General features: G+C 32.8%; 2 protein-coding genes across 2 annotated transcripts; both read right to left on the minus strand.

Annotated features, from left to right (window-relative positions):
- Nucleotides 1-856: 856 nt before the first annotated feature.
- LOC129004354 (uncharacterized) lies at nucleotides 857-6,205 on the minus strand. The gene is made up of 6 exons (XM_054432919.1): nucleotides 5,978-6,205; nucleotides 4,662-4,801; nucleotides 4,077-4,269; nucleotides 3,134-3,338; nucleotides 2,631-2,813; nucleotides 857-1,031 (listed from the first exon to the last, which is right to left on the minus strand). Exons 1-6 carry the CDS (start codon nucleotides 6,135-6,137, stop codon nucleotides 857-859), a joined length of 1,056 nt encoding a protein of 351 aa, XP_054288894.1. The 5' UTR covers nucleotides 6,138-6,205.
- A 1,635-nt stretch (nucleotides 6,206-7,840) lies between these two features.
- LOC129004398 (UMP-CMP kinase 2, mitochondrial-like) lies at nucleotides 7,841-14,405 on the minus strand. The gene is made up of 6 exons (XM_054432967.1): nucleotides 14,246-14,405; nucleotides 13,661-13,740; nucleotides 12,442-12,571; nucleotides 9,997-10,195; nucleotides 9,543-9,719; nucleotides 7,841-8,058 (listed from the first exon to the last, which is right to left on the minus strand). Exons 1-6 carry the CDS (start codon nucleotides 14,352-14,354, stop codon nucleotides 7,917-7,919), a joined length of 837 nt encoding a protein of 278 aa, XP_054288942.1. The 5' UTR covers nucleotides 14,355-14,405; the 3' UTR covers nucleotides 7,841-7,916.
- Nucleotides 14,406-14,841: the final 436 nt, after the last annotated feature.

Consider the following 14,841-nt stretch of genomic DNA (forward strand, 5'->3'; position numbering starts at 1 on the left):
AGTAGATCAAGATACAGTACAAGATAACTTCTATCAAAACTCCTTCCAACTTGTTAATTTTGCTAATGCAAACTAGCAGCTGTTTAGTAAATGATTCAATTATATCGTCTATTACGATTGTGTTAGTATACGTTATACTATCGATATGTCAAACTATAGACAAATCAAATCAAATATTTCTTTAATTATAATATATAGGTACATAGTTATGTACAATGAATGGTGTCAGATCTTATTTCTAAGAAATAAAAATAATAAGAACAAGAAGGGAACAAAATTTATATATACTTTTGCTGGAGTATGAAGAAAAAAGGTTTTAGCCACAGATTCTACAGAGATACTGTACCTATTTGCTTTTTTGTAAATGTTTATCAGCCAGCATATGTAAATTAAAAACATTTGTCTGATTGATGAGTTAACCTTTTTTAGATTCAGACAAGATCTCGTTCATGAATTGTCCAAATGAGTATGAGTCTATTTTGTAGTTAGCTCTTCTCAATCTTTCTGCATATAGTTCACTTTTTGTCCAGCATGATGTATTTGAGTCACCAATTTATTTATTACTTTAAAAAGCTCTTAAACTTAAAAAGAGAGAGCATTCAATTTCTCTTACTCACTACCTACCTAACAAACATATATCCTGAAAATTGGCTTGTCGTACTAAAAGGAACATACTATTTTCTCTTTGTGTTCTGCATAGTAGAAACAAGATGGTGTCTACTGTAAATATTTTTGGTATTCAATGCTAGGCACCATCAGTCCAATTATTTCTCGACCAATCATTGTTTAGAATATCCCGAATATCCTATATGGTGAAATCAAACTACAATATGTTTATCAATGTTTATTTACAAGGTTATTTCGGAGGTGGTGTCCACTCTGGTTTGATGAACCTGATATGTGGATACTGTGAGCCAATCATATCCTTCATCATGTACCTCAAATGGATTACATTTCCGAGTGTTGCGTTGCTGTATGTCTCGTTCAACATTATCACAGGAGGCTGCATTCTTTTCACCACCTCCACAACCCTAGTGACACAATAAGGGTAAAAACCATGTTATTCATAATAGTATATTATGTATTATGTAGTATACTACTCCTGGAGTGGAAATAGGTGTTTACCGGACAAGTGTGCTCGTTACCGTGTGAGACGAAGTTGAATGCGGGATTAATATACGAGTACGGTAAACACATATTAGGTACGATATTTTACGCCATACTACTCTAAGCTAATTAACTTGCCAATAAAAAATCTGTACAAATCCAATGTGCTTGGAATATATAAATATTCCCACTGACTAAAGGACTAGCAATCACTACTCATAACCTTTAAAAAGAGGCTATGTTTTTGTTTATAACCACTCATTGCCAAATATAATCAGCTGATGGTTGGCGTACGGAAAAATCTCATCACAGTACAGTAGTACTTAATGAAACACCATTTGATTCTTCAGTAAAATGTGAATCCAATACTCCCATACTCTGCCCATACTCACTTATATACTCTCCCACTGTACACTGTCCCACTCTCTCCAATACTCCAATATCTCTCTCAGATTGTAAAACAAGAAACAGTGTTGTAACACTTTATTAAAATTGATATGAAATAGGCCACTTGAATGGACAATTTTGGTAGGTAAATCACTCTTTATGGTATGGATATACAATCAACAAATGTAACTATTGTGTGTGGGATTGGGTTTATTTAATTGTAAATTAGTAGTTTTATTCGCCTAATTACATAAACATAATAAAGATAATCTTTGAAGGGTAAAAGAGTAATCACTCAAGAGTGCATCATTCAATTTGCCTTGGAAACTAGTTTTGAACCCTATTAACACGTTCACTGCACATGATGAGTATTCTCGTCACCGCTAGCGCTTTCCAGTGGCGCTCAACGAGTATACTCGTCAAAGCGCCATTTACAAACTATTGTTCCAATGCGAGGTTAGCCAGAGACGCTGTTTCACTTGCCGCTTATTATGCCAGTGTTATACTTCAATCTGGTATGGTTCGTTTTCTGATCCGACTATTTTATTGGTAGTAGGGACGATTACAAATTTATTCTAGTGTTGGTTAAGCCTAGGATCTAATGACATGCAATAGAATAACGTCATTGACTTTAATGAATACTGTAGCATTGTGCAAGGAACCTAACCTCAAAATTGTGCTTGACCGCTTTTTTGCGGTATTTTTTTATAAAATTCATTGTTGTAGCCCCGGAACTGTAATATAATATATTTATTTTTTTATAGTGTATCCGGGTAATTTACCCCTGCTTTTTCCCTCCATTAGACAATACTGAGGGACGGCTAGCAGTATTTTTTAGTTCTGCTATCTGTTGGGATCTTGTAAAACTACGTCCACAACGACTAGGACGCAGTATATGCCACTCATTTGGATGAAACTAAATTTAAAAGTTTTCACCCACTCGTCCACGCAGCGCATTGGATGTTTAATACTGTTCAATGAAATGGCGACCATACATATTTAGGTGTTTGTGCCACGGCTGGCCATTGCGCAGCCGCATTGAAAGAAAATGTGCATTTTCTGCATGGGCTCTCTTGTCCTCTCTTAAAGAAGCAATACTATTACAATTCTCTAACATCAACGTAACTACAGCTTGCCTCATATATCTGTGCGCCTCCTCCTTCCCTCCCTTCTTCACCTCCCGAGGGGTATTGAGGTAGAAAGTTAAGTCCGGCTTCACCAAGTCCTGAGGCCAGTTGTAGCACTCGGAGCCGAGAGGAGGAAGAGTCTCGTTGTCGTACTTCCTTGCCATGTACTCAGCAGCGTGGTTTAGCCAGAAGCTGGTAAAAGAACATAATCAATTATAATCCTTTGTGTCAATGTGTTTATTAACAGTTTTTCAGGGGTTCAAACAACAACTTTTTTATTTTAAAACTTTATGGTTTTTATTTAATTTTTTTTATAGTTCTATCCATTCAGTAATAAAGTAAAGTTATAAAGATACTAGAATGGAATAATACCTTTCTTCATTTTAAAATTGTATTAATTCGAATGACTTCAAACTTTAATTTTTTGGAGTTTGGAAAACTAATGTAAAATACAATTTAAGTAAAAAATAAATTAAAATGATTGAGTGCAACACAAGCTGTCATTATCTCACCCTGACATAATTACTGGTTCTGTCTCTATCACTCGATTCACATCGAGTGCGGCCAGGTAGAGTTGAAGTGTGACAAACGCTCGTTTGAGTGGCAACAGTGCCGCTCCCTCAAACTTCTTCCGCAGTTTGTAGGTAGTTTTGGGTATTGTCCTGATTCTTGTACACCCAGTGTTTTTCATTATCCTCTTCATAAGATATCGTTTTACTGTGAACATATTAATCATATTATTGTATATTGTCATTGCAAATAACTATGACTTGCTAAAGATTCTAAGTATAAAAGTGACTATTTAATTATTTAGTGGACTATTTAATCATCAATGGATGTTAAATGTGAGGTTTTGGGGACATTTCCATCACAAATGGGCAGTTGTCCAGTCAAAATTGTCTTTTTTGGGGCTTTGAACAACTCTTCTTCATTTTCTTTCCTTCAATCTTCACATTCCCGTTTCTTGTCACGATTACCTCCCCCATTTCCCAAACAGACAGATCGCATCTCCTCAGTCTCGCTTGAGCCACCATCTTGTGCAGACTTGTCCTAACTCTCTTTTATGCAGTTATCGTTGTGGTGTTTCTTAAGTGATTTTCAAGCTTGTTTTTCATGCTTCTGTGTACTAATCTTGTTGTATTTTAAATATTTTCTCAGTTGAGGATAGAATTAGATTCCAAATCCCAAAAGATTGTGAAAACTTGTTTTTAACTATTTTTAATATTGAAAATGTCAGCAATCAAATCTTTTAAATAACAAAAAAATAACTCCAAACAAAGACACACTTTTGATGTAGAAAAACTGTGCCTTGGCTCAAATCATCACCAACTCACAAAGTGTAAGACCATTCTTATTATTATAGTATGAAACATTGTCAACACTTAACAGTTATTCTTTATCATATTTTTCTTGTTTGATTTTCTTAAATGTATTTGTAATATTACAGCTACTCACATCTACGATCAGTCCCCTCCACCAGTATGAACGGGTTCTGTCTACCAGGTTGTTTCTTGGTAGGTTGCTCCCAGTACCAGAACGGCTCAGTTGTTGTCTTTGGTTTCCTGGTACTCCTGTAGTAGGTCTTCTTTGGAGTGATTGCATCATGCCAGATTCGTTTTAAAGCAATTGCACCCTCTTCTTTCTCATACTGGGAAAAGAAATGGTTCCAACACTGATATACAGTCCTACAAACTCACCGTAATAAGAAATGAAAGGGTTAAAAATTTGAGAAATGTTGGGTTATCATGTGGATTGGAAGGAGTGGAATCTGATGTGTGTCTTTTTGTATTGATGTACCCCCCTTTTCCATAATTTTTTTCCATACAGGGGGGTATGTTTTTTTTTCAAGCAAATTGAGTGAAGAATATTTGGAAGAATGTGGAGTGATACTATGGTCAGTAGTACACACTTCTGAATTTTTAGGGTTGTGCACAGAAGAAAATCCCACATTTCAAAATACATCTTTGGCCTGAACTAGAGGTTCATCATAGTTTCAACAATCCTTGATTCAAACTATGTGCCAAGTGAAAGCAAACCTACCTTAGGATCAAAGAGGACATCCAACGTCTCATTCAAAGTCCAATATATCCTGAAGAGTTCTGCATTGTGTGGGTTGATTTTCTTATCACTGATAATCTTGAAGTTGTGATACATGTAAGGTGTTGGCTTAGGCGTCTTTTCTGTAAAAAATATCTTTTGTTAACACAGTTCCATGCACGATTACTAGAAAAACCCCGGTATGGATCATAAACATCAACAAATGACGTTTTTGGCCCGAAAATAAACATGATTTAACATTGGTTAAATGGAACTGCTAAAACATATGTTCAGTGCTATTAGTATAGGATTCGGGCCAACAACGTCATTTTGTTTATGTTTATGATCCATACCGGGTTTTTTCTAGTAATCGTGGTTCCATGCATTTAACTATTTGACATTCATTCAGTCAGCTGATTGGAAACAAATGACACCTTTCTATCTAGAATAACAATAATGATCAGTTGAAATAAATAAATAAACAACTTTTGAATTAGAGTAATACTCATCAGCTGATAATTTTCCATATCTCCCTATGTCGGAGAAACATGGGGGGGGGGATGTGTGCACTGTGCAGCTAATCAAAACACTGAATTTCACTTTGCCATGGATTAAACCATTAAACATACTTAGCTAAAAATTGATTTGGCATTGCTATGGATCAGCTGGAACAACTTTGAGATATGTTTCAGTTTAGTGTATGTAGATATTGTAGATGTTTATTATTTATTTTGTTGTTTTACTTAGGTAATTGTTATTGTGATCAAATGTAAGCTCTTGTTTGTACACTAGTGTTTGAGTGTCTTTGCTTCACCTTTTTTATGTAATTTATTGATGGAAACACAAAATGGAACCATCTACGTGTAAAGTGTGTGCTTTTACTCTAGCATATAACAAAAAAATAGTTTTTTTACTGTGTAATTTACCCTAAAATTACAAGGAAAAAGCACAATGCCAATTCATATGAAACCAGAATTGAAACACTTTTACAAAATGTGCTTCAGATTTTAGAACAGAATAAGAATAGTTGACATTTAGAATCCAAAATCAGTAGCTTTCCTCTCCTGTATGATCAAAACAACAAACTTGCCCCATTCAGTGGCAGCAGAAATACGGTATAGTCCCTTAAAACTAGCCTAAGTAGATACAGTGAACTAAAAAAAAATGTTAGATGTTTTATTTGGAACTCTGTAGAGTTTAATGTTTCAGAAGGTAAAATAAAATTTGACATTTCAAATAAAATACAACAACAACAATTAATTTTTGAGAAATGTTCCAGCAACATCTTACACTTAGGATAAAAGTACAGAAAATCTTACTCCAAGTAGACTGGTTGGTATAGAAAATGATGTCATCATAGATACTGTCTGTAAAATTCTGATATGTGGGAGTAACAAGAAAGTAATAAATTAGAAAACACACACTGAATAAGCCACAATGCACATCAACACATTTTGATAATAATTTTTCACTAAACATTTCAGAAATATTTTTAAAAGAGATTAGACAGATAAATCTCAATGTTTTATTTCTTATCTTCAGGAATCACATTTTTTGTTTTGTTCAAAGAAATAAAATACATACAATGACTGGTATCTTTTTAATCGTTATCTTGTGGATCAGATGAAGCACTCTCTCAGTTCAAGTGTTGACATTATTTATACATTGCTAAGCTTATTAAAATCTTTTAAAATTATTCTTTAGTCGTGTGTCCCAATAGAGCTATTTGTTTTTTGTGTTGTGGTTATATGTAAGTGTTTTACTGTTACAAAAATGTATGTAAAAAAACTAATTTGGTGATTGAAAGTTACAATTATATTTTTGTTGTATTGGAATTTGTTCTCTATACATTATTATGACACGAAGAAACATAGAAAATATTTTGTGAGATTAGTACTAGGTTTATTTTCAAAACTTAATATTACCAGTTTGTTTTTTTATGAAATTTTGAAAATTTCTTTCATAAAATGATTTAATTACACACTTCAGGTAGGTAAAATATTTTATTGAGAAATAAAATAACTTTATATAATATTAAAGTGCTACCAATTATTTAATTTTGAATACAATACCACCGCAATTATTATAGTCGTGAAAAAGGCATAATTCAATAATCAACTCTGTTTACTGATAGGATTTTTAAGAGATTAGCAATTAGGAGATGAGCTCTCCTATTCTTAAACACAACTTTCTAAAATCTTTTACAGAAATCCCAAACCACTTTGCTGAAATTATCAAAAATAATTAGAAACTGCAAGTGAAATTCCATTCATCAAAAGGGGGAAAATATTTTCAAACCCAGTTAACAACGTTTAATGGAATAAAATCCATTAGTGTTTTAAATAGGTGTCATAACATGCATTTAAATTAAGGAAAATCATGATGATATTGATTTGTTCAAAGTATTAACCTGAGATTGCAAACCTAAGGTTTAGCCAAATAGGTAACTTTTATTAATATTTTACTAAAAGATAGTTTTTAGTTATTGCTGCTTCCTTGAACTGCTGATTGAATATTGTTAAAAATTCAAATACTAATTGCAAATCTAAATACAGGGTGGCCTAAAAAAGGTACTTATTTAAAGTGCAGCTTTAACTTAACTTCTGTTTTGATGGACATCACTCCACAACAATGTTCAGGAATGGTTGAAAACATCAAAGATGAATGGAATATGTAATAAATAAACAATGACAGAAACATGTAGAGTACTTAGTTTATAGAGTAAGTTTGTTCAGCTAATAAATAATAATTAATTGCTGTGAAATGATGAGTACCTTTTTTTGGGCCACCCTGTACTAACCAGTAATATAAATAAGAAAAGAAAATAATTTATAAATGAAACAAAACTTTTTTTAATACAGTACCAGGTTTTGACAGTTAAAGTGTTTACAGCTGACTTCAATTGATATAATTGACTATTTACATTCCTCCAAAATGTAAACATTGAAAATTTGGAAGCCCATGGGGCGTGGCCAAAGGGAAATATGAAAATAAAATGATTTGATATTGCATTGTCATCAATTTGTGAGCTATGTTTCAAGTTTCAAGTCTCTAGCTCATCGGGAAGTTAGTTAAAATTGATTGCAAAATTTGTATTGAACAGACAAGAAAGCAAGCTAATAAAACGTTTTAAAAACCAACAAAATTTGGATCATTGTGCAAGGTAAAATCAAAGACATACCAAAAACTTAAGTATTTATATACCTTATAATATATGCAATACATGATGGATTTACACAGTCTTCAAAATTTCAAACATCACAAAATCAAATGAGGAAACTTATTTTGTAACTTATCTCTAATAATAGTTCTAAGTTCGTTGATAAATTCATCAGTGACATATTTACTCTGGACTTCAACAACACTGGGTTCTCGCAGCATCCGGTACACCTCCATTATCCTGGAACAGCAGCATAAATCCATTACTGTATATGTATATAAATATTTAAATAGGTGACAAATACTACCTATATTTTCATTTTAAAGGCGATCCGATTACCATGATACTTTTGCGTTCACATATTTTTTGGACCTTCAGTTTATTTTTGTAGCAAGTCAACTACTGTGGGGCTAATTATGTATGTTTGGAGAATAAGTTTGTCTCTGTAGACTAATGTGTAATGGTTGTATGAATGGATTCATGTATCATTGGAATCTTTTGGTTAATTTGTGAAATTGCTGAAAATTTTTAGGTATGAATTTTTTAAATATTTCCTTTTTTCATTTTTTGAATTATTAAACTATTCTATTGTTGCTCCCTGATGAGATTTTTCTGTTTTTTAGTAATCTAAGTAAGTTGAATAGTTGTATTATGTTATATAGTACGTTCACAAAAAATAAGGAGCTTTAAGGGGAAGGTTGCCTTTGTTCCCCTACCACTTGTTTAGCTTAATCTATACATGAGCTGATCAGCTGTAGGCTGTTGTTTCAAAGTTGGGATGAGGTGGATGGGATAGAATCGCTTCCCCTCAAACCGCCTAAATTTTGTGAACTGAGTATAGCTACATAGGTGATCAGACTATCTTTTAGTGGCTGATGGTAATTTGTTCCCCACACTCATGGATCACCTGTGTGGGAACCATGAACCACCCATATATATTTCAATAAGAGTTACCGGCTATTTTTTGTTTTTGGCCAAACATGATTATTTTGAATCTGATTCTATAGCCAATAGCGTCAAATTTGTACGGGCCCTAAATAAAAAAAAATAATAATAAACTGTATATTAAAACTATAGTGTGCAAACTCGAGTTCAGTTACTATCATTTCAAAAGTTTTTAGGGAAGGGCCGCTGACCTTCCTTCTTGGGGGGGGGGGATAGGAAAAGGACCTCCCTTTCTGGGGAGCAAAAGCTGTTTAATGCTCAGGGTGCTATTGCTGAACCCGGGCTTGATTATAAGTTAATTAATAAATATCTAAATGGAAAATGGAAATTGTGTCTAGAACTAATCTTCTCTAGGGTTGAACTGGTAATATTCAGATATACTGTAATCTCCTTTGCTATACCCAGCCAGTAAAATAATTTGTTGAGTCACAGCATTGGTTATATGGTTGGGTAGTTGAGTGGGTAGTCTATCCTCAATCTAAGCTATCAGAAGGTTTGATCCTGATGTAAGAAGCTATTTTGGTGGAAAACTAGACCCAGCTGCCCCAGTTCATTGAAGTTCATTAAGCAATTAAAAAAAAAGAAAAAAAAGCTGATCTTAGCAACACAGCTACGAGCTACAAATCAAATATCACTCATCCTATACGCCTGATATTTGAGTTAAAACTCGTCTTGGTTGTGTTGCCATCTCATAAAAGTAACAAAAGCAAAATAACAAAGACTACTGTACACATATACTCTGTTATGGATTTCAATCAAAACAAGACGTTTTGTTTCACCTTTTGTTGAACTCCAGATCTGCAAAGTTAGCTGTTTCCTCCCTGGCGGTGTTCAAGTAGAACACCAGATCGGGTTTGAGCAGATCAGCTGGGAACTGGTAGATGAAGGAGGACGAAGGAGGAAGCTCTTCAGCACACTCTTTCGCTATGTTGAAGGTTGCTTGGTCCATCCAGTATCTGTGGAAGGATTACCAGTTGTAGAGTGAACCATTTATAACAAAATAGAAATGTAATGCCAATTAAGATGTAGACGCTTCTAGGAATTTTTGCACCTAATTGTATGTGTAGGATAAAGTAGGACACGAGTAGTTTTTAATGACCAAGGACAGCTATTTCTGTAGCCAGGACAATTTGTTAGAAATTCAACTATGAAGGAGAGCTGGGCCCAGTTTTGAATAGTAAACAAACTACTGACTTAAGCTAACAATAATTTTCTTACACCAAAGCTACTCACCCAATCAGCACTACGGGCATATGTTCTAACATGTGTCGTACATTGAACGCCGTAACGTAGTTGCAAAGCCCGAAGAATAATCTTTTTAAATCACTCTCGTCTTCAAACTCATGCCTCAGTTTTATCATACATCTAGGAACTCCTCCTACGACTTTGGCACCGATACTTTTGGCAAGTGTTTTGCCTAGGATCCGTCTACCTGGAAATTAAAGTGTTTTGGTACAATGTATTAACATCATAACTAAAATTATAACATGAACTGTTGTTTTACAGGGAGTGAGTAGGCCTACATTTCCAGTTACGCAAAAAAAATGTTTACTATGTGAAAGTAATTTTTACTATCTTTTTTGGATTTTTTCAACGTAAACAAACAAAGATTTGTTATTGTTTTGTCAACTGTTTCAATTTTCAACAACCAAAACTATACAACCAAAGTAAATATTACGGTAACTTTAAACTGAAAGCATAACGTAAAATAAAGAAATATCCAATGTCTGTTTTAATTAAGAAAATAATATTAGTCTTTGTAGTGTAGTGAAAAGCAACTTTCAAAACATGAGTGATAGTGGGTCTATACATATTCTCGACCAAATAAAGTGCTCGATAAATCTCGCACATCAAGCATGGGACTGACTCACTTTCTACTCTTGTTATGAAATATACTATTAACAAATATTGATAAAAAATTAAAAAATATATCCTCTACTTTGCAGTTAACATTTTTTAAACCATTTTATTTGCAAAGGTTTATAGTTATCAATTAATAGTTATCAAGTATGGTTATCTTTTTGGTTTTTGTGGAAGAAGACCTCCAATTTAAAAATAGTTTTAAAGGAGGTTTACATTAATTCGAGCTCGCATTTGAGTTAACGGAACGCCAGCAGCTGGTTTACATTGTTGTTGTTACTGGAATAATAGTAGCATTCGCGAGTGGTGCAGTTGCAAGGCGAAAGTTCATAAGTATTCATAATCAGCGATCACATTGGTCTTACATGATTGCTTAATATGTTTATGTTTAGTATGTATAATTATAGATTAAAGGCCTTTAATCCATAATGAGTATACTTATTTAAGAACTAAGTAGGAATGTATAATATTATGTTTGCATCAGTATGCATATTATGTATAGGCCTAAAGTAGTATGAGTGAAATTATTACTTAAGGTGGTCTGTGGAAATATAAAAAAAATAATTTAATAAAAAAAATTTAACATAGGTACATTTTCACTACACTTAGCCATTGCTAAACACAAAACCTTTAAACAAACAGAAACATCTTTTTACCACCACACCTACGTTTTCACAAACTGGGCTTCACAAATGTCAAATACCTATATCGTATGCAAGCGTGCGAGCATTTCCCCGACATGTTGGAAAGTAACTTGAACAACAAAATATCATTCGTGCTCGCATTCCACTACTAGCATGCGAGTAAATTTGTGGTTGACACTTATTCGAGGAGGAGTGCGAGCTGTACTCGTATGCGAGCTCGAATTAATGTAAACGCCCCTATATCAAATCAAATCAATCAAATCAAAATATCTTTATTCGTCATCTGTACATGCTTGGTACATTGAATAGTGTCAATGAGTAGCCTATATTACATTTAAAATATTTGTAACATGGGCCCTAAAATTAAATATGTAATAAAATAAAATTAATAGTACAAATTCTTAAAATATAGAAAAGAACTTAAGTTACAGAATGGTTTTAAACATCAGCACTAAATGGACTAAATTAAATCAAACTAACTAACCAGCACCTCTATAAAAATTAGAAAAATTTAATAAAAATTACCTCTATAGGGTCTTATGATCCATATTTTACTTGACATGTGGACCTAGAGCAAGAGGTGGGCTTATAACCACTTGATAACATCATTAGATATATAGAAAAAAGTGTTTTACTGAATACAACTATTCACACAGAATCATCACAATAGCTAAAAGTTATTGGTTATTGGTGGGATTTTTTTATCCCAAGTCTTCTGAAAAGAATTCTGTACCCAACAATATTAGACCAACAAGTCCCCAAATCTGAGTATATTTGAGCCTAAGCCAGTACAGTTGTAATACCTTAATAATGTCATGAAATTCTGCTTTAAGACGTATTTTTCTGAGAACAGTAAGCTTTCCTGAATGGGAAAACAACCAATCTAGCAAAATAAGGAACACCAATTTACTCTATACTCAAAAAAGTGACAAAACATTAGAGTATATCACTCTCAATGTCGATAAGATTGTTATCAACCAGACGAGAGGAAATCTTTCTTCTTCATGATATCTTTCAAACAATCAGACTAAGATCTTTTTATCTAACTCATCTGAATATTTAATTTTATATTTGCAATAAATTTTTAGGGACACAAAATCTAAGTTACATTCCAATCCTGTTATAAGCTACCTCCAACCAGCTGCTCTGTACACAATATGTGATACATCCTCACCAGTTCTTTGGGCTCCTTCAATGACAATGAAGGGGTAGGGCCGCCGCGGTGTGAGGGGTTTGTCACTTTGAGGACGGCAGTGGCGCTCAAACGTCGTCAACAACTGGTGTACTCTCGGCTTGGCTTGGAACTATAAATGAATTCAGTTTAAAAAAGTATCAACACTGACTTATAAAGCACACATAGATTAAAAAATAATAAATAAATAATAAAAAAATGTAATTTTTTTCAAATCCAAAGAAATTGAAACTCAATTCAATTAAGATTAGGGAAATGTTGTCATATTATGGCAATATATATATCATTCAGACTGTAGTCTAATGTGTGAGTTAAACTGCAAACAGAGTTAAAATCAATATTATCAATGGTCAATGCAAGTAGATTTTATTATTTCCCCCTTCCTAGTGGTAGTCTACTGTATTAACTTATTTGTAATCAATAATCATAATAAGAAAGAATTTTTAAGAAATTTGAATCTTCAATGTTAACCTTCATTGTGAGACAGATCGTTATCATACAGTAGTCTGTAGTATGATATTATTTAAAAAAAATATTTAAGTGTATACGAGAGCTCGCCCCGTGGTCGAAAACTAGACCAAAATAATATATTGAGCAAACTTCTCTATTTTCAACCCACGCTGTAAATAAAAAATTTGATTGGAATTTCTTTAATTTGTTTTGATTTTCTGCTTATATGTTTGTGTTATTATTTCGTCATCAACATATGGCAACCCATATATGGGCCATGTAATTTTTTTTTATTTAAAATTAAATTTGTATGCTTTTTTTTGAGCCTATTTTAATTTATAAAGGGATTCTGCACATCTACAGGAAAATATCTTTCATTTGGTACCAACTGCGTGTAATTTGGTCCAATAGTATTCTATGGTCAGGCTAGCTGTCATAAGTTTTGCAAAGGTTTTTTAGTATATAAGATTGTTGTTTTAAGAAATTTGGAATGTTGAATCACTAAAGCTTATTATTATTTATCATAAATGCCTCTGCTGTCATTAGTCTCATGCATTTACAATAAAAGCCTCATAATATCTATATTCCTAAAAATATTCTAAATATACTTAATACAGTTTTTTAACAATAATTTGTAGCAAAACCCTGGTGATAAATGTTCAAATATATACTATAAGTTATATTAATAATTAGGCCTCAAAAACATGTTAACTTGTAGTTAGGATCACTTAGAAAAGTGTGGTTTACTTACTCGTTTTTCATCAAGCGTATCCAGAATCGTTTGTAATGAATAGAAAACTCCAAACTTAACACTTTTTTTGAATCCTAACTCTGTAAAAAAAACATTTCCGTGAACAATTTAGCTTGCACAGTACAAGCATTGACTAATACAGAAGTCAATTGTAAAAGTGTATGTGTTGGATGGGATTTGATGTTAATTGTCCCTCTCAGCAGGCATTTTACTACTTTATGTTACAATTTCACTAAAAACTTGTTTTCTAGGAATTTTATATTTGTATGTTCATAAATCAGAATATAAGTACAAACATGCTAGAAATGACAAATTAATGAATTGCCCCTTGGGTTGAATGGGAGGATTAGATGAAATTCATGATGAATAGTAAAGGTAAATCTTTAGGAGAAGGTGAATACTTTTATTCTTTGTTAGGGGTTATTGTCTGTAGTGTTTGCAAATGTGTTTTTCAAACCAATCTGACTCCATTGAAAAAAATATAACAACGAATTGGAATTTAAAAAAATCATTTTTGAACTCACTCTACCTGAGTACAGTACTTTAATTAATTAATGGTACTAATGTAAATTATTAACTAACTACCTTTCAATTCATCAGGGTGGGAAGGCGCGAAAAAGTTCACAATCAAGAAGAATATCATTGTTATACATTTTACTAGAGTAAGTTCTTTCACGATTTTAAATAATGTCATAATTTACAAACTTTCTAAAACCCATTTCAGCTCCATTTTGTACACAGACTATGTAGAAGAGTGTTAGAACTCTGCTCACCAATAAAATATGTATTATCATTCAAACCATCTGAATCGTATTAAGCATGTTGTTAATGTGGGAAAGACAATCACTAGATCTTTCTAAATGAATTTATACTGACTAATAGTTTTTAGTACAATTGATACATTTAAATTGTTTACAAAGAGTAGTCTATAAAACAATGTCATTCCTAGCCTTTGTGCTGTACTTTTTTGTGTTTTATTTATATTTGAGTGAATTTGACTCTTTAAAATGCAAAAACTTGTTCACGTATTGTCATCTAAGGAAATTTATACATAACATTCAGAATATAAGAATAGAATTACCAATAGGGTGCAGCAGTATATTTTTTTGCATTTATGTAAACAGCTAATTTGAACTAAGCAGCAACAAAAAACTGTGATGCGCAAAGAGAACTGTCAAAGT

The sequence above is a fragment of the Macrosteles quadrilineatus genome, unplaced genomic scaffold, assembly GCF_028750875.1.
Source record: "Macrosteles quadrilineatus isolate MER2022 unplaced genomic scaffold, UCM_ALF_1.0 Scaffold_9__3_contigs__length_116548681, whole genome shotgun sequence".
Lineage (NCBI taxonomy): Eukaryota > Metazoa > Arthropoda > Insecta > Hemiptera > Cicadellidae > Macrosteles > Macrosteles quadrilineatus.

What these genes read in the sequence shown, in the direction of transcription:
- LOC129004354 (XM_054432919.1), bottom strand. Translation starts at nt 6,137, where the DNA reads ATGTTTAGTGAAAAATTATTATCAAAATGTGTTGATGTGCATTGTGGC. An exon ending in ATGTCCTCTTTGATCCTAAG is followed by an intron (nt 4,270 to 4,661) that starts GTAGGTTTGCTT and finishes TTCTTTTCCCAG; the next exon opens with TATGAGAAAGAAGAGGGTGC. An exon ending in GAACCAGTAATTATGTCAGG is followed by an intron (nt 2,814 to 3,133) that starts GTGAGATAATGA and finishes TTCTTTTACCAG; the next exon opens with CTTCTGGCTAAACCACGCTG.
- LOC129004398 (XM_054432967.1), bottom strand. Translation starts at nt 14,354, where the DNA reads ATGACATTATTTAAAATCGTGAAAGAACTTACTCTAGTAAAATGTATA. An exon ending in ATACGCTTGATGAAAAACGA is followed by an intron (nt 12,572 to 13,660) that starts GTAAGTAAACCA and finishes ATTCATTTATAG; the next exon opens with TTCCAAGCCAAGCCGAGAGT. An exon ending in ATGCCCGTAGTGCTGATTGG is followed by an intron (nt 9,720 to 9,996) that starts GTGAGTAGCTTT and finishes ATCCTTCCACAG; the next exon opens with ATACTGGATGGACCAAGCAA.